Raw genomic sequence first — 20,764 nt, 5'->3', positions numbered from 1 at the left:
CAGACCTCCGTGGGATATTAGTTGTGATTTACGTTGATCATTTTTAGGTTTTATTCTCAACACATTCCACTATGTAATGAATAAAGATTTACAACTGGAATATTTCATTCAGTGATATCTAGGATGTGGGATTTTAGTGTTCCCTTTATTTTTTTGAGCAGTGTATATTAAGGTTTATTAATTTAACATTCAATGTCATGCAAAAGTATTCAGCTTCCAAAAAAAATTAATTTATTGAAAAAAATGCTGCTTGCATAAATACTAAACCCCAGGTTTGTGAAAACTTCAAGTTTACATATATATATTTTTTCAAGATTTGGATTATTACTTCTACTATTCAGTCATGGTTGAAAGTGTTGGCACCCTTGAAATAGTTCCAGAAAATGAAGCATTTCACCCAGAAAATTATTGCAATTACATGTTTTGTTATTCATAGATAGCAAGGCTGAAAAGTAATTTGTCTATCCAGTTCAGCCTATATTCTGTCAGAATAAATCCCCAGATCTACAGTACGTCCTTCTAAAGAACCTAATAACTGTAAGATACAATATTGTTATGCTCCAGGAAGACATGCAGGCCTCTCTTGAACACCTCGACTGAGTTCACCATCACTACCTCCTCAAGCAGGGAATTCCAGATTCCCACTGCCCTAACAGTGAAGAATCCTCTTCTATGTTAGTGGAGAAACCTTCTCTCCTCCAGACGCAAAGAATGCCCCCTTGTGACCGTCACCTTCGTTGGTATAAACAGAACCTCAGAGAGATATTTGTATTGTCCCCTTATATAATTATACATGGTTATTAGATCGCCCCTGAGTTGTCTCTTTTCTTGACTGAATAATCATAATTTTGCTAATCTCTCTGGGTATTGTAGTTCTCCCATCCCCTTTATTAATTTTTTTGCCCTCCTTTGTACTCGCTCTAGTTCCATTATATCCTTCCTGAGCACTGGGGCCCAAAACTGTACACAGTACTCCATGTGCGGTCTAACCAGGGATTTGTACAGAGGCAGTATAATGCTCTCATCATGTGTATCCAGACCTCTTTTAATGCACCCCATGATCCTGTTTGCCTTGGCAGCTGCTGCCTGGCACTGGCTGCTCCAGGTAAGTTTATCCTTAACTAGAATCCCCAAGTCCTTCTCCATGTCACATTTACCCAGTGGTTTCCCATTCAGTGTGTAATGGTGATATTGATTCCTTCTTCCCATGTGTATAACCTTACATTTATCATTGCTAAATAGCAACTGCCTCCTTTTGGCCCAAGTTTCCAACTTATTCAGATCCATCTGTAGCAGAATACTATTTTCTCTTGTATTGACTGCTTTACATAGTTTTGTATCATCTGCAAATATCAATATTTTACTGTGTAAACCTTCTACCAGTCCGTTAATAAATATGTTGAAAAGAATAGGTCCCAACACCGACCCCTGCGGTACCCCACTGGTCACAGCGACCCAGTTAGAGAAGATACCATTTATAACCACTCTCTGCTTTCTATCACTAAGCCAATTACTTACCCATTTACACACATTTTCCCCCAGACCGCATTCTCATTTTGTGTACCAACCTCTCTTGTGTGGCACGTGATGAAACGCTTTACAAAAATCAAGATATGCCACGTCCAATGACTCACCTTGGTCCAGTCTATAGCTTACCTCTTCATAAAAACTGATTAGATTGGTTTGACAGGAGCGATTCCTCATAAACCCATGCTGATATGGAGTTAAACAGTTATTCTCACTGAGGTAATCCAGAATTCACATGTTTAATTCTTTGTGTGTATTGGAACAACACAAAAAAAACTGAAAAAAGACAAATTGGACATCATTTCACAAAAAAACTCAAATGGGCCGGACAAAATTGTCGGCACCCTAAACTTAATATTTGGCTGCACACCCTTTGGAATAAATAACTGCAATCAATCCCTTCTTATAACCATCAACAAGCTTCATACAACTCTCAACTAGAATTTTGGACCACTCTTCTTTTGCAAAATGCTCCGGGTCTCTCATATTTCAAGGATGCCTTCTCCTAACAGCAATTTTAAGATCCCTTCCCAGATGTTCAAAGGAATTTAGATCCTGACTAGTGATGAGCTAGTATACTCGTTGCTCGGGTGATCTCCGAGTATTTGGATGTGCTCGGAGATTTAGTTTTCATCAGCTGCATGATTTACGGCTGCTAGCCAGGCTGAATACATGTGGGGATTGCCTGTTTGTTAGGAAATTCCCACATGTACCACATGTATTCAGGCTGTCCATCAGCTGCAAATCATGCAGCTGAGGTGACGAAAACTAAATCTCCGAGCACATCCAAATACTTGGAGACGACCCGAGCATGCTCGGGGAGACCCGAGCAACAATGCTACTCACCCATCACTAATCCTAACTCATTGCTGGCTGCTTCAGAACTCTCCAGCATTTCATTTCCATCCAATTCTGAGTGCTTCTTAACGTAAGTTTGGGGTCATTGTCCTGCTGAAAGACCCATGACCTAGGATCCAAACCCAGCTTTCTGACACTGGGCACTACATTGTGACCCAAAATCCATTGGTAATCTTCAGATTTCAGAATGCCGTGCACACAGTCAGCGCACCCTGTGCCACAACATCTTTGAACCTCCACCATATTTGACTGTAGGCACAGTGTTCTTTTCTTTGTAAATTAAGTTCAAGAAGAAAAAAAGAATGTGTAATTAAAATTTAACTTTTATTCCATATATATAAAACTAGTGATGTAAATAAATATTTACATACATCCAATATGGATGTATATTGGGTCACAAGAGGATTTGAATGTGACCCACTAATTCCTAGTAGTGGATAAATGTGGGAAATTAGATGGAATTACTTTAGGATTCTTAACTATTGTCCCTTTAAATTATTAGTCAGATTTATTTCCATAATAATTGTGCCAGACTGACAAATGGGTAAAGGTAAGGATTGATATAAATCATGTCAGTTTATGACACATATGGCAATATCACTACATATGTATTGAAGTGATAGGTTATTATTTGTTGAAGTGCCTTGTGAGTATTACATACATAATTGAAAATGATGATAATAATTTGTATTCACAGTTCCAGCGATAGTGTTTTTATCATAGAAATTACACCTAAACAATCAGCAGTTAATTACCGCTGTTAGTGGTTAAAGTATACCGTGTGTGAGAGCAGTGTCACACTGATGTTACTGCGGGACTGTACCCAAAGGATGTTTGCTGGAACCGGTGCACGTGTAATGGGGGTGAATGCTGCTTGAGATACGCTGTAGTTGCTATGTTCTTTAGGCAGTAAGGTAATGTACCGCTAAATTTTTCAGGCGTGATCTCTCCCCGGCAGGGCTTTGACATGCAGCGCATAAATAGAAGTGAACACACGTGGTGTGAATTGAATCACAGCATGAGACCTACCCTGCAGCCAGCATTTAGGCAGATTCTGAAAGAAAAGGAGTTAGTTGGTAAGCCGACTTGCACTACACTATGCCTAATTTCCCCATGTCAGTTGGCTCTGACTTTCTCACATTAGATTCTAACTACCAGGACATGTTTCCCGACACGCATTTCGCCGGTATACCGGCTTTTTCTTTGTAGGCCTCATTCTATTTTCAGCAAACAGTAGAATGATATATTTTAGCAAAAAGCTCTATCTTGGTCTCATCTGTTCATAAGATACTTTTCCAGAAGGATTTTGGCTTACGTACATTTTGGCAAACTACAGTCTAGCTTTTTTGTGTCTCTGTGTCAGCAGTGGGGTCCTCGTTTATCTCCTGCTATAACGTTTCATTTCATTCAAATGTCAATGGATAATTCACGCTGGCACTGATGCACCCTGACCAGCAGGACAGCTTGAATTTCTTTGGAACTTGATTGGGGCTGCTTATCCACCCTCTGGACTATCCTGCGTTGCAACCTTTTATCATTTTTTCTCAGCTGTCCACATCCAGAGAGATTAGCTACAGTGCCATGGTTTGTACACTTCTTGATTATGTTGTGCACAGTGGACAAAGGAACATCAAGATCTCTGTAAATGGACTTGAAACCTTGAGATTATTCATATTGTTAAATAGTTTTGGTTCTCAAGTCCTCAGATAGTTCTCTTCTCTTTCAGTTCCCAATGCTTAGTAGGGTACAAAGAGACAGGCAATGCAAATATTGAGTCAACTACTCTCCTTTTTATCTGGTTTTAGGTGTGATTTTTATATTGCCCACACCTATTACTTACTGCAGGTGAGTTTGAACGAGCATCACATGCTTGAAGCAAAGTTGTTTACCCTCAATTTTGGCAAGGTACCAGCAGTTTAGTCCGGCCCATTTTTGGCGTTTTGTGTGAAATTTTGTCCAATTTTGTTTTGTGTTGTTCCAAACAAAGTAAAAAAAAATGTGTATAGCAAAACATGTGTAATTGCAATAATTATCTGGGAGGGGAGAAATACTTTATTTTCTGGAATAATTTCAAGGGATCTAACACTTTTGGCCATAACTGTATATGTAAATAATTAGTTACCGTTTCAAGAATGGTTTTATTTGTTTGGACCTTTAATTCGCTGCAGATCTCAAGATTGGTGGGGCATTGGGTCTTGATACCCCCACCAGTCACTCAAAGTGCACTGTGTGCTGAAGCCGGGCAGACAGGGCTGTGCACTGATTCAAAAGAACCCTGTGCGTGCTCTTAGGCCTGACCTGTGCAGCTTATGTTTTCTAGTTTCACGGCTTGTTTTCAGATTTTCAGTCTGATAAAAGGTCTATCACAAGTTGTTGTTGTGAACTGCACCTGAAACCGGTTTTGACATCTGTTTATCAGCCATGCATTTTTTACAGGTGAATCAGATTTCCCTACCGATCAGCAAGGAATAATAGAGTGTAATATTTTTTATATTTTTTTTTCAAAATTTTAGTTACTCTTTAAAGAAAAAGACAGCTGTTTTGGATTACAGTGCTCCTTAGGATAAATTTGTACATTGTGATTGCATTGTAGTTTAAAGGGTTTGTTATGATAGGTCATCAATTTAAGATCGATGGAGATCCATCATCCGGTACCCCTACTAATCACTGGTTCTTTGCTCAACTGCCTGCCTTATAGAAATACATAGAACTAAGCTATAAAGCTCCACTCAGTGTGTTGTGGTCTGCAAAACAGCTCTTATAATAATCTTGTAATAATACTTTAAATTAGACAAATTCCCAGGCAGTACCCAACAGCAAACCTGAAGATAAAAACAAAATGAGTAAGTAAATAGCAATGTTACATGTAAATTACAATGAGTACTTAGTTAACACTATTTTGATCAAAAAGTGTAAAAGCCATACCACCGCGGCTTGGGGTGCCCAATCGAGATGGTCCTATCTTCTAGTATTAAAACCTTACCTTGTGTCAGTCAATCTCATTATAAATGGGGGCACAGCAGGACCAGGTACATATACTGTTCAGATACCTGCCCATGGGAAGCTATAGAGATAAAACGCATACAAGAAACTACAGCAAAACCAAAGAAATGAGTTGGAACATAAGTTGATATGCGTGCAATGTGTAGGAGCACATTCACACTGAGGACATTCAACTGACAAAACCTAGGATACAAACAAAATATTGAGTAATTTACACCAATTTTTTTTGCCAGCATCTGTAATTGTGGTCTGATTATGCTGCTTCAAAGATACAAATGGATTACAATAAAACTATGAGTCTATGTTTATTTGTTGATTTAGAGAGTTAAATACTTTTTGCCACTTCTTGAATATAGGCGTTTTGACATTTTTTTGAGTTCTTGGTTGCTCAGAAATATAGTGAAGGAAATAATTATTTGATCCCTTGCTGATTTTGCAAGTTTGCCTACTGACAAAGACATGAACAGTCTATAATTTTAAGGGTAGGTTAGTTTTAACATTGAGAGATAGAATATCAAAAATAAAATCCAGAAAATCACATTGTATAATTTATGTAAATTTATCTGCAATTTGCATTGAGAAATAAGTATTTGATTCATCTGGCAAACTAGACTTAATACTTGGTGGCAAAACCCAGCTGTCAGACGTTTTTTGTAGTTGATGATGAGGTTTGCGCACATGTCAGGAGGAATTTTGGTCCACTCCTCTTTGCAGATAATCTCTAAATCATTAACCCCTTAATCCCATATGACGTACTATCCCGTCGAGGTGGGGTGGACCTTAATTCCCACCGACGGGATAGTACGTCATATGCGATCGGCCGCGCTCACGGGGGGAGCGCGGCCGATCGTGGCCGGGTTTCAGCTGACTATCGCAGCTGACATCTGGCACTATGTGCCAGGAGCGGTCACGGACCGCCCTCGGCACATTAACCCCTGGCATACTGCGATCAAACATGATCGCAGTGTTCCGGCGGTATAGGGAAGCATCGCACAGGGAGGGGGCTCCCTGCGGGCTTCCCTGAGACCCTCGGAGCAACGCGATGTGATCGCGTTGTTCCGAGCATCTCTTACGTCCTCTCCCTGCAGTCCCCGGATCCAAAATGGCTGCGGGGCTGCATCCGGGTCCTGCAGGAAGGTGGCTTACCAAGCGCCTGCTCAGAGCAGGCGCTGGTAGGCCAGGAGCGCTGTAAGTCAGATCGTTGATCTGACAGAGTGCTGTGCAAACTGTCAGATCAGCGATCTGTGATGTCCCCCCCCCGGGACAAAGTAAAAAAGTTAAAAAAAAATTTCCACATGTGTAAAAAAAAAAATAATAAAAATTCCTAAATAAAGAAAAAAAAAATATTATTCCCATAAATACATTTCTTTATCTAAATTAAAAAAAACAATAAAAGTACACATATTTAGTATCGCCGCGTCCATAACGACCCAACCTATAAAACTGTCCCACTAGTTAACCCCTTCAGTGAATACCGTAAAAAAAATAAAAAAACGAGGCAGAAAACAACGCTTTATTATCATACCGCCGAACAAAAAGTGGAATAACACACGATCAAAAAGACATATAAATAACCATGGTACCGCTGAAAACATCATCTTGTCCCGCAAAAAACGAGCCACCAAACAGCATCATCAGCAAAAAAATAAAAAAGTTATAGTTTTCAGAATAAAGCGATGCCAAAATAATTATTTTTTCTATAAAATAGTTTTTATCGTATAAAAGCGCCAAAACATAAAAAAATGATATAAATGAGGTATCGCTGTAATCGTACTGACCCGAAGAATTTTTACTGCTTTATCCATTTTACCAAACGTGGAACGGTATAAATGCCCCCCCAAAAGAAATTCATGAATAGCTGGGTTTTGGTCATTCTGCCTCACAAAAATCGGAATAAAAAGCGATCAAAAAATGTCACGTACCCGAAAATGTTACCAATAAAAACATCAACTCGTTCCGCAAAAAACAAGACCTCACATGACTCTGTGGACCAAAATATGGAAAAATTATAGGTCTCAAAATGTGGAGACGCAAAAACTATTTTTTGCAATAAAAAGCATCTTTTAGTGTGTGACAGCTGCCAATCATAAAAATCTGCTAAAAAACTCGCTATAAAATAAAATCAAACCCCCCTTCATCACCCCCTTAGTTATGGAAAAATAATAAAATTAAAAAAATGCATTTATTTCCATTTTCCCATTAGGATTAGGGTTAGGGTTAGGGCTAGGGTTAGGCCTAGGGCTAGGGTTAGGCCTAGGGTTAGGGCTAGGGTTAGGGCTAGGGCTAGGGCTAGGGCTAGGGTTAGGGTTAGGGTTAGGGCTAGGGTTAGGGTTGGGGCTAGGGTTGGAGCTAAAGTTAGGGTTAGGGTTGGGGCTAAAGTTAGGGTTAGGGTTGGGGCTAAAGTTAGGGTTGGGGCTAAAGGTAGGGTCAGGGTTTGGATTACATTTACGGTTGGGTTTAGGGTTGGGATTAGAGTTAGTGGTGTCGGTTACGGGTGTCAATAGGGTCACCGTTGGGATTAGGGTTAGGAGTGTGTTTGGATTAGGGTTTCAGTTAGAATTGGGGAGTTTCCACTGTTTAGGCACATCAGGGGCTCTCCAAATGCGAAATGGCGTCCGATCTCAATTCCAGCCAATTCTGCGTTGAAAAAGTAAAACAGTGCTCATTCCCTTCTGAGCTCTCCCGTGCTCCCAAACAGGGGTTTACCTGTTGTGATTTTGCTTTTTGCTCCCTCTGGTGGTCATTGGTGATTTGACTCTGGAGCGTCTGTCTTTTCCTATATCCTCACCTGGGCCGTTAGTTCAGGGGCGTTGCTATATAAGCTCCCTGGACCTTCGGTTCAATGCCTGGCGTCGTTGAAATCAGAGCTAATCTGTTGTGCTCTTGTCCTCTGATCCTGGTTCCTGTTTTTCAAGCTAAGTCTGCTTCTTTGCTTTTTGCTTTTGTTTTGTTTGGTATTTTTGTCCAGCTTGTTCCTATCTGTATCCTGACCTTTGCTGGAAGCTCTAGGGGGCTGGTGTTCTCCCCCCGGACCGTTAGACGGTTCGGGGGTTCTTGAATCTCCAGCGTGGATTTTTATAGGGTTTTTGTTGACCAGATAAGTTATCTTGCTATATTCTGCTATTAGTAAGCTGGCCTCTCTTTGCTGAACCTGGTTCATTTCTGTGTTTGTCATTTCCTCTTACCTCACCGTTATTATTTGTCCTTACAAGATATTGGAAATTCTTAATCCTGTATCCTTTCGCCTGGATCTACCTGTGTCGTTTGCTATCCACAACGTGTTTCATAGGTCCTTGTTGCGGCGGTACGTTGTGCCTGTGGTTCCTTCTGCTGAGCCTCCTGCTCCGGTGTTGGTTGAGGGCGAGTTGGAGTACGTGGTGGAGAAGATCTTGGATTCTCGTCTCTCCAGGCGGAGGCTTCAGTACCTGGTCAAGTGGAAGGGCTATGGTCAGGAAGATAATTCCTGGGTGGTCGCCTCTGATGTTCATGCGGCCGATTTAGTTCGTGCCTTTCATGCCGCTCATCCTGATCGCCCTGGTGGTCGTGGTGAGGGTTCGGTGACCCCTCACTAAGGGGGGGGTACTGTTGTGATTTTGCTTTTTGCTCCCTCTGGTGGTCATTGGTGATTTGACTCTGGAGCGTCTGTCTTTTCCTATATCCTCACCTGGGCCGTTAGTTCAGGGGCGTTGCTATATAAGCTCCCTGGACCTTCGGTTCAATGCCTGGCGTCGTTGAAATCAGAGCTAATCTGTTGTGCTCTTGTCCTCTGATCCTGGTTCCTGTTTTTCAAGCTAAGTCTGCTTCTTTGCTTTTTGCTTTTGTTTTGTTTGGTATTTTTGTCCAGCTTGTTCCTATCTGTATCCTGACCTTTGCTGGAAGCTCTAGGGGGCTGGTGTTCTCCCCCCGGACCGTTAGACGGTTCGGGGGTTCTTGAATCTCCAGCATGGATTTTTATAGGGTTTTTGTTGACCAGATAAGTTATCTTGCTATATTCTGCTATTAGTAAGCTGGCCTCTCTTTGCTGAACCTGGTTCATTTCTGTGTTTGTCATTTCCTCTTACCTCACCGTTATTATTTGTGGGGGGCTTGTATCTTGCTTTGGGGTCCCTTTCTCTGGAGGCAAGAGAGGTCTTTGTTTTCTTCTCCTAGGGGTAGTTAGATTCTCCGGCTGGCACGAGTCATCTAGCGATCACCGTAGGCATGATCCCCGGCTACTTCTAGTGTTGGCGTTAGGAGTAGCTATTTGGTCAACCCAGTTACCACAGCCCTATGAGCTGGATTTTTGTATCTTGCAGACTTACACGTTCCTCTGAGACCCTGTCCACTGGGGTCATAACATTTACCCCAACATATGGGGTATCAGCGTACTTGGGACAAATTGGACAACAACTTTTGGGGTCCAAGTTCTCTTGTTACCCTTGGGAAAAAAACAATTTGGGGGGCTAAAAATCATTTTTGTGGGAAAAAAAAGATTTTTTATTTTCACGGCTCTGCGTTGTAAACTGTAGTGAAACACTTGGGGGTTCAAAGTTCTCACAACAGATCTAGATAAGTTCCTTGGGAGGTCTAGTTTCCAATATGGGGTCACTTATGGGGGTTTCTACTGTTTGGGTACATCAGGGGCTCTGCAAATGCAACGTGACGCCTGCAGAACAATCCATCTAAGTCTGCATTCCAAATGGCGCTCCTTCCCTTCTGAGCTCTGCCATGCACCCAAACAGTGGTTTCCCCCCACATATGGGGTATCAGCGTACTCAGGACAAATTGCACAACAACTTCTGTGGTCCAATTTATCCTGTTACCCTTGGGAAAATACAAAACTGGGGGCTAAAAAATAATTTTTGTGGAAAAAAAATATTTTTTATTTTCACGGCTCTGCGTTATAAACTGTAGTGAAACACTTGGGGGTTCAAAGTTCTCACAACACATCTAGATAAGTTCCTTGGGGGGTCTAGTTTCCAATATGGGGTCACTTGTGGGGGATTTCTACTGTTTAGGTGCATCAGGGGCTCTGCAAATGCAGCACGACGCCTGCAGACCAATCCATCTAAGTCTGCATTCCAAATGGCGCTCCTTCCCTTCCAAGCTCTGCCATGCGCCCAAACGGTGGTTCCCCCCACATATGGGGTATCAGCGTACTCAGGAGAAATTGGACAACAAACTTTGGGGTCCAATTTATCCTGTTACCCTTGTGAAAATATACAACTGGGGGTTAAAAAATCTATTTTGTGAAAAAAAAAATATATTTTCACAGCTCTGCGTTATAAACTGTAGTGAAACACTTGGTGGTTCAAAGCTCTCAAAACACATCTAGATAAGTTCCTTAGGGGGTCTACTTTCCAAAATGGTGTCACTTGTGGGGGGTTTTAATGTTTAGGCACATCAGGGGCTGTCCAAATGCAACATGGTGTCCCATCTCAATTCCAGTCAATTTTGCATTGAAAAGTCAAATGGCGCTCCTTCCCTTCCGAGCTCTGCCATGCGCCCAAACAGTGGTTTACACCCACATATGGGGTATCAGCGTACTCAGGACAAATTACACAACAACTTTTGGGGTCCAATTTCTTCTCTTACCCTTGGGAAAATAAAAAATTGGGGGTGAAAAGATAATTTTTGTGAAAAAATATGATTTTTTATTTTTACGGCTCTGCATTATAAACTTCTGTGAAGCACTTGTTGGGTCAAAGTGCTCACCACACATCTAGATAAGTTCCTTAAGGGGTCTACTTTCCAAAATGGTGTCACTTGTGGGGGTTTCAATGTTTAGGCACATCAGGGGCTCTCCAAACGCAACATGGCATCCCATCTCAATTCCAGTCAATTTTGCATTGAAAAGTCAAATGGCGCTCCTTCCTTTCCGAGCTCTGCCATGCGCCCCAAACAGTGGTTTACCCCCACATATGGGGTATCAGCATACTCAGGACAAATTGTACAACATCTTTTGAGGTCCATTTTCTCCTGTTACCCTTGGTAAAATAAAACACATTGGAGCTGAAATAAATTTTGTGTGAAAAAAAGGTAAATGTTCATTTTTATTTAAACATTCCAAAAATTCCTGTGAAACACCTGAAGGGTTAATAAACTTCTTGAATGTGGTTTTGAGCACCTTGAGGGGTGCAGTTTTTAGAATGGTGTCACACTTGGGTATTTTCTATCATATAGACCCCTCAAAATGACTTCAAATGAGATGTGGTCCCTAAAAAAAATGGTTGTAAAAATGAGAATTTGCTGGTCAAATTTAACCCTTATAACTCCCTAACGAAAACAAATTTTGGTTCCAAAATTGTGCTGATGTAAAGTAGACATGTGGGAAATGTTACCTATTAAGTATTTTGTGTGACATATCTCTGTGATTTAAGGGCATAAAAATTCAAATTTGGAAAATTGCGAAATTTTCAAAATTTTTGCCAAATTTCCATTTTTTTCACAAATAAACGCAAGTTATATCGAAGAAATTTTACCATTATCATGAAGGACAATATGTCACGAGAAAACAGTGTCAGAATCGCCAAGATCCGTTGGAGCGTTCCAGAGGTATAACCTCATAAAGGGACAGTGGTCAGAATTGTAAAAATCGGCCCGGTCATTAACGTGCAAACCACCCTGGGATCTTAAGGGGTTAAGATTTTGATGCTGTCGCTTAGGAACTTGGAGTTTCAACTCCCTCCATACTTTTCCTATGGGATTAAGGGCTGGAGAATGGCTAGGCCACTCCATGATCTTAATGTGCTTCTTTTGAGCCACTCATTTGTTGCCTTGGCTGTATGTTTTGGGTCATTATCTTGCTGGAAGACCCAGCCACCACCCATTTTTAATGTCCTGGCAAAGGGAAGGAAGTTGTCACTCAGTATTTTATGGGACATAGCTCCATCCATTCTCCCAATGATGCGGTGAAGCAGTCCTGTGCCCTTTGCTAGAGAAACACCCCCAAAATATAATGTTTCCACTTCCATGCTTGACAGTGGGGATGGTGTTCTTTGGGTCATAGGCAGCATTTCTCTTCCTCCAAACATGGGAGTTGAGTTAATGCCAAAGACCTCAATTTTTGTCTCATCTGACCACAGCACTTTCTCCCAATCACTCACAGAATCATCCAGATGTTCATTGGCAAACTTAAGACGGGCCCGCAAATGTGCCTTCTTAAGCAGGGGGACCTTGCGGGCAGTGAAGGATTTTAAACCTTTACGGCATAATGTGTTAGCAATGGTTTTCTTGTTGATGGTGGTCCCAGCTGCTTTGAGCTGCACCTTCCTCATGATCAAGGATACCCCACGTGTTGAGATTTTGCATGGTGCCACAGACTGATGTTGATTGACGGTCATTTTGTATTTCTTCCATTTTCTTACTATTGCATCAAGATGTCTCCTTCTAACCCATCAAATTACGTATGGTTTTGTAGCCCATTCCAGCTTTGTGCAGGTCTATGATCTTGTCCCTGACATCCTTATAAAGCTCTTTGTTGTTGCCCATGTTGTAGAAGTTGGAGGCTGGCTGATTAATTGTGTCTGTGGACAGGGGTCTTTTATAAAGGTGACTATGTAGGAAAGCTGTCTTTAATGCAGGTAACGAGTTGATTAGGAGCGTCTAACTAGTCTGTAGGAGCCAGAACTCTTAATTGTTGGTAGGGGATCAAATACTTATTTCTCACCTCAAAATGCAAATAAATTTATATAATTTATACTATGTGATTTTCTGGATTCTGTTTTTGATATTCTATCTCTGAATGTTAAAATTAGCCTACCCTTAAAATTATAGACTGTTCATGTCTTTGTCAGTGGGCAAACTTACAAAATTGGCAAGGGATCAAATAATTATTTCCTTCACTGTAACAGTATATAACGGAATTTTTTTTGTTTTGTTTCAGCACTGGAGTCAGGCTATTAAGGTAAGTTCCCTGCCTCTCCCACTTGCCGTCTTCAGCTTTTCCAGCGCACCTCCGGAAGTCAGAAGTAATGGTCAAAAACTATCCATGCAAGTCTATGACACCAAGAGTAAGGCTCTCATAGACTTGCATTGAAATGTGATTTCTGGCTCGCACAGCAAACACTTGGGCAATCCAGCAGGTCACAAACTGCTGGAGACTAAGCCGAGTGGCGCTGATAAAAGGTGAAGATGGTGGTCGGTAAGTATGAGAGTAGGGGCAGGGGACCTTGATTAGTAGCACCACTCCAGCGCTGCAATAAAAAAATGCTGGAGTAGTGCATTAATTATAGATTGAATTTGCCTATTGTAGCATAGCGCCTACTACGTGTCTTCGAGGACACTCGCTTGGCACAGGATTAACGCACTCGGGCACGGTTTTCTTACAAAACACAGTCTTTTAGGTTTATTTCACATCAGCAAAACCACATCCACAGGAACTTGATAACAGCATGAACACCGTCTGCATATATTCAGCTTTACCACAGTTCGTCTCTGACCCCGGTCAGCATAAGACACGGACCTCGTCTGTTACCTGCTGGCAACCTTCACAGGTTCCTGGACACCTCTTGGCCTCAGAGGTGCCCCATACACAATGTCTCTCTCCTCTGACCCCGGTCAGCATAACACACGGATCCCTTTCCGTTAACTGTTGATGCCGCACAGGTTCTCGGATACCTCTCCTCCACAGAGGTATCCTTCAGACATTCTCACTGACCCCGGTCAGCATTACCCACGGTTATCAGACTGTTCCACAGCACTGGAATGTGCCAGGTCCAAAGCCTCATCATGTGCTCTCCAGGGAGACGACACTCCCAACACATGGGCTCTCCAGGACCTTCCAGCACAGACCATTCAGGTCCAGACTCAGAGCCCATGTGACCAGACCTCAGTCACATTATATGGAACTATCCACTCCCCTAGATAGGAGTGTGTGTGGCTAGTTTGACCCTCCCGTTTCTCATAACTAGCCCTGACAATCTCCCATTAGAACTACACATTTACATGTGGGACTACTGGTCCCAGACCACAACACAACTTCAGACTGACAGCGCAGAGTATCCTCCTCTGTGACACACATACAGGCCATCTACAATTCTGCCGGACTTTGTCTCATCACAACAGCTATATCTTCGATTACCATGCATTCCTATGGCCTCCATGCGCACTCTGGGAAGCCCATACAGCGCCCCCTACCTGTAACAGGGGTCACTACACCACACTATATAATGTATCCATAATTTGGTACCCCTTGCCTACAAGCATAGAGTATACTGTTGTCACCAAATAAACAATAAACTTTGAACTACTATTGCTTATTTTTGCTAATTAATATGCAGACTCCAAACAAAAATATGTGCTCAGCATTCGGACTTATTCAGGAGTAGAATATAATGCTATAGATTGACAGCTCCCATAAATTTACCAAAATATGAAAATGATCTAAGAGACATGAAGAAATATTGTATCACTAACTTGGCTGAATTTTATAATGCATCTCTGTAGGAAATGACAAACATTTTAGACAGTTTAATCTGAAACGTGACTCTCTTCTTCTAAATCCCCTGGATTCTGGGAAACATGAACTTCATGGCAGTTTTTATTGCCGTTGGCTCGAAACTGTCCAAATTAATTTGTGATCCGAGAACAGTAAAACAAAAAAGTGCAAAGTCTATATTTTTTCAAACAGACTTTCCCTAAAGCATTGTGTGATATATTTGTTTCAGCCTTTGGTATATACCTTGGTAAAACCTGATAGAGCTCAGATTTGGATTTCATTACTTTAAGAAGGCTTATACCGATAGCTATCAAATAATTGGCATCTAAAAACATAATAAGCATAAATCATCTCTTCACTTTATGGGTTATGGTGACCCTCCAACAAACTGAGCTTTTACATTACTTGTATCTGCTCTCATCTTTATTCCTCCTCCTCTATCTCCCGCTTCCTGTCCTTCTCCATCTTCATCATCATGTGCATGTAGCCATCACATGCAGTCGCTACAGTTACATACCATGAGCTGATCTTTGATAAAAGCCTTTATATGCCTTCCGAATGAAATCAGATGCATACAGAGGTAAATTATGAGCGCAGAATTTCTGTGCATGATCAGTTATAATACCTTATAATGTAGAACTTGCATGAAACCAGGGGCTGATATTCGATTGGTGCAACATGTGCAGCTGCATAGAGGCCCAAGAGGTAAGGGGGCCCACTAACCATCCAAAGTAGGTGGAATTGTGCATTATGATGAGCTATTGACCGCAAAGAGCCTATATATTGTTCTTGCACAGGGGCTCTCTTCTTTGTCCACTCCTGCAAGGAACCATATAATCATGTTCTTTAGACTCTAAGAATATTCTAATTTTAGTAGCTGATGGCATATCGCTAAAATGTGCCATTACTTATTGTATTGTTACTACTTGTTGTTGGTCTTGGACCCCCACTGATCCTCAGATTAAAGGGGTCTCATCACTGTATCAAAGCAGTAGAATACCTGGTCACCTGACATTCAGCTTGTTGGCCCCATTCACTTGAATTAAACGACTGACTGAGAATATCACTCTAAAGAGAAAGAAACTGTTTGAATGGATATATCAGTATCAGGGTGACACTAGGCCTCGAGAACATAGGTAAGGTTGTCAAGGGCAACAGATATACTCCAATGCATAAATGCAAAACAAAGGACAAGGAGTACAGAAAAATCCATTTAAAAATTTAAAATATATTTTATTACAATAACGTCATTTCATCACAATCAATAACGATTACAGAAGTATGTGGACAAAAGGATTTAAAAAGTGAAGGACTCGAACAATGGTAAGTCTGAGGTAAACACAGATTGTGTACAGACCAGGAAGTCACATTCCTAAAGACACTGTGTCCCAAAGGTTCATATTATTGCAATCCCTAATAAATACATGCGTAGCAACATATAAGATTATATAAAGGCAAAGTACCATTAATCCATCCACATATATATATAGAAGGACACATTATATATGTATATAAAGTGGCCTAGTACAACAGAAATTATCCTTACCCCTGTGAATCCCTGTGAACCGTCAGACCTCACAGCCCCAACGTGCATTTTGCTTGGGCTTCCTAGGGGGCCCTGCACATATATATGTGTCCCTCTCTTTTGTAATCGTTATTGATTGTGGTGATATGACGTTATTGTAATAAAATATTTCTGCCATTTTTAAATGGATTTTTTCTGTACTCCTTGTCCTCTTCGTTTTGCAGAGAAAAAAAATGTGGACTACAGTGTTGAGCCACAGCTGAGGCCCATTTATCCTCCAGATTGTTTGGTGTTTCAGTGGTTGCACTCACAAAGATCATTAAGAGGTGGCATATTCTTCTATCACTTGGTCTGGTTTCACAGATCCACTATTTAGGGGTCATGTATAGATCTTGATGTACTGACTCACGAACTGACCACATCACATAGTCATTAGTCACCTAGGTATATATGTGTATATGAGGCTGTAGACTTTGGGTCAAGAGTAGAGATGAGCTAATTTGATCTGGTCAGGGCTTATTCGGCAAGCTATAGCATTAACCGAATAAGCTGCAGACGGAACCCGGCTTCCTGGATGGCTCCGGCTGATCAGCTATTCAGCTCCGCAGCCCAATAAATGGGCTTTCCATGCATGTGTCGTGGCTATCACACAGCCGCGACACATGCAGCTGTGGAGCCAACAGCTGATCAGCCAGAGCGATCCAGGTAGCCGGGTTCCCTTTGCAGCTTATTCAGTAAGCACTATAGCTTGCTGAATAAGCCCTGACCCAATCAAATTCGCTCATCTCTAGTCAAGAGTCCAACCGTGGTCCATACTAGGACCGTGAGTGTCGGATATACGCAAATAACCTTAAAAACATTATTGGAACGTTTAATTAAGGGTTGTTTTTTCTTAACTTTGTTTTCATGGACTTCCCTAGAACTTGTACAGTTACATTTGTTCAGTTTCTCTAAAAGGTTTTCAGTGGTTATTCATGATAAAAAGGTTTGGAATTTTTTTTACTTCATACACTAGTCATTAATCACCTATAATTAAATCCTATGATTGCTGGCAATATGAACAAAGAAAAAAAATATAAAAAAACATGAAAAATAACTTGGCATTTGTCTGTTTCCTTATAGCAGCCGCATCTGAGAAGTAGGAAGATAAATGGATCAATGAAGCTGGATGACAGATGAGACTTCATTCCAATAGAGGACAAGACTGCGCTAGATTGTTGCTTTCAGGGCTAATGGTTATAAGATAGGAGTATTACTTGATTTCACTTCTAATTATCATTTAAACAATATAAATTTGATGCATTATTTTCTTTTTGCTATTGCTTTTAGGTTTAGGTCCTCTTTTTCTTTAAAATGGTAAATTACATCCAAATTAAAATGTATCTTTTGGATGATGATCCTTCATAAATTTAAAGTTCTGAAAGTTGATATTAATGATCTACCTACTCTCAGCTTTATTTTCATTCTTTTTTCAAATCCGCTCGGTGATTTGGCTTTGCCACACGTCATTCAATGTTGACAGATACAAAAATTAGTAGAGGCATCCTGTGAAATATCTTATTCTTCAATGGATAAGCCTCATGGGTTTCCTAATGTGATTTTTACTCCTTTCTAAGTTAAATTCCGCTAATACATGAAAACTAATAAAATGCACAATTGTTTGAACTGCAAGAATGTGTCACACTCTTTATCAGCCCGTCTGGATGTAATTATAGAATGTCTGGAGCCATTTTTCTACGTTTTATTTTTTTTAACAGTTAAAAAAAAACTAATGTTGTAATTCTATTGCGTACAAAAGACATCATGAAAGATCTAGATTATCAGAAATCCCAGTGGGGTGCTCAACACCTGTATATTAAAGTAGAGCTAAAAACAATACATGTAAAAGATAAGCAATTCAAAGAAAGAGGAAAGAAGCATACACTTCCTAAATTTTAACATTATAAATCTTTATTATGTAGCAAAAGTCTAGGCAGGACAAATACAAATATGGTATTTTAAAATGTGTGCCCATTGGTTATTATGATAATCAATATAAATATAATGGATATCCGAAATAGATATACATTGACACTGCCCTTTAAGCAATGTCAAAGTCTCAAAGAGTATTCAATGATCAAAAGATGTTCAATACACATGTACAGATAATGATACATAAATAATGCATTATCAAAAGAATATGAAAGTAGTGACAATGTGCAATAAGGTACCATGTGCATAGTCAACCACGTGATCTGGCTCATAGAAAAAGCATCATATGCGAAGGAGGACCCTACACATATCGGCACAGGAGATGGCTTCCTCAAGGGTCCTTGAGTGGTATTGCTTCTTTGGCAAAATTGTGAGTGAACCTACTCCCTTGGATAAAAATGTTGCTGTTGATGTGACACAACACCTTTTTTTCTCCAGAAAATCATTCTTCCAGGTGTCCCAAAGAGTCCGATATGGAGAGTTGTGAGGCCATACACATAGACTGTGGATATTGGTTGGTTCAGCTAACATTCATCCACTGTTTATGGTAGACTAGTAGTGCCTATGGCAGTATGAATTCGAAGTATTGTTATGTAGTAAACTGTTTATCGACCCCAAATATACATTTTGTCAAGCCGCATTGACACCTTTTCTATACTCCACTTGCGACATTCTGCTATAGCTGCAATGTGTTCAGAAGAACCCAAGGAGTTTGTGTACTTTCTTTTAAAAAGGGGACACACTATCATTTTAATCTGTACCAAATACATGACTTTGAGAGAAGGCACAGCATGTGTCGATGGTTGATGTTGTGTGAAACACGTTCCAATTACTGTGGGAAATGATTACAATGTGTTTCTAGCATTTGTGTTTCTCTTGAATATTCAAACATTCCCATCCCACTGTGCTAGAATAATTTATTTTTGGCATGCTGAAAGCTTTAGCTTTCTGTTACTGAATTAGCTGCTATTCTATGGTTCTTTTTTACCCAAAAAAGAAATCAGATTAGCTTTTTTTGTGCTTTCTACTCCTCGCTTGTTAATCTTGTACCTAATGATGCATTTTCCATATAAACATTTAGTTTATGAATTAGTTAAAATCCCAAATAATTCAAAAATATAATTTTTCTGCCTTTTCCAGCAAATGATGATTATGTATGTAAAGACATTATGCTATTCTAAGAAAAGGAGTAATTTGTCGCTCTAGTAGGCTGGTGGACAGAAAATGTTAACAAAAATATCCTCGCTTTTGTCACCAGTCACAAAGAAAGCTAATTTGAATGGCTCGGCTAGGTACCATATAGTGGTTGGCTCTTCGAAGAAGCCAAACCAAAGACTGGATTTTGTGAAAAAAAAAATCCTTTGTTATAGCATATATAATAGAGTATATTCATATAGTAAAATAAAATTGTCAATGCTGTCACTGCAGGCAGACCTGGGCCCCTTTATACTTGCAACCTGACAATAACACCACCTCATTGTGCCACTGATTGTAGCCCAGAATTATTTCTAATAAGTATTTCATTGAGTAGAAGTCCATCTGGCTCATGCTACAGAACCACATACGAATGCCATCTATTATATCCATGGCTCTAATCATGAGCACAATAAAGTAAAGTGGAGCCTGTGATGGGTATTATTTTTACTTTTTTCATACAGAATCTGTAAGAAAACAGAGTGCTGGCATACGGAAACCCACAGCTATGTGAATGAGTCATAATAAAAGTTTTGTATAAACCTTAAAGCGTTTTTCCCACAAAAAATGTTTTAACAAAAGCACAGCCTACATGGCAGCCATATGGAGCATGTAGGCATTTTCAGGTAGGCACTAGATTTCATAAAGGGAATCCACAAAGGTAATAAGTAATTTAAAAAAGAACAACCACCAAACAATGGAAAACACCACACCAAAATGTGCACTCTGGGTAATCCCTTTAAACTGTACCCTCACCTTGAAACCTGCCTACCAGCAGAGGTGGGCACCCAGAATTAAATTGCATGCAATTGGTGCCCCCACTCCTTGGCGGCTGTCCTTCTCTGCCCCGGAAAGCCTTAGATAGGTGATGACGATCCCACACTCACATCAAATTTGGCGGTAGTCACAGATAAACAACTTGGGAATGAGGGCACAATATAGCAATGAGTAAACCGGTTTTGAAAAAATCCTTGAAAGTGTAAACCTAGGTGAAACACCCTATGTCAGAATTGGTTCAAGATAAGATGAAACAAGACACCTTTTTAACACCTCAACTGTCTCCTAGTTTGGACACCTGTGAGCTCTCAAAGGTGGCATCCCTAAGGGCTGGTTCTTGAGGCTGAGGAGGAACTGCTCTGGCATGGATGACTTTCATACACTATCTATTGATATGAAGAGGAGGTTCCATTACAAGGGATAACCCTGACACATTGTTGAGACAGAGTTCACACATGCCTTATCCAGAGATAGAGGTCAACCACTTCATA

The 20,764-nt window shown here is 40.5% G+C and overlaps 1 protein-coding gene across 1 annotated transcript in view; it reads left to right on the top strand.

Annotated features, from left to right (window-relative positions):
• MACROD2 (mono-ADP ribosylhydrolase 2) overlaps positions 1–18,019 on the top strand; it is a 2,853,334-nt gene extending 2,835,315 nt beyond the window's left edge. Inside the window, exon 22 of the mRNA XM_077282574.1 lies at positions 17,454–18,019. Coding sequence (XP_077138689.1) covers positions 17,454–17,473 — 20 coding nt within the window. The 3' untranslated portion in view covers positions 17,474–18,019. The remainder of the gene's footprint in view (positions 1–17,453) is intronic.
• The last annotated feature ends 2,745 nt before the right edge of the window (positions 18,020–20,764 follow it).

This window comes from Ranitomeya variabilis, chromosome 2 (genome assembly GCF_051348905.1).
Source record: "Ranitomeya variabilis isolate aRanVar5 chromosome 2, aRanVar5.hap1, whole genome shotgun sequence".
NCBI classification, from domain to species: Eukaryota; Metazoa; Chordata; class Amphibia; order Anura; family Dendrobatidae; genus Ranitomeya; species Ranitomeya variabilis.
The sequence above is the reverse complement of the archived record's forward strand: the minus strand, read 5'-3'. Positions and strand labels throughout refer to the sequence as shown.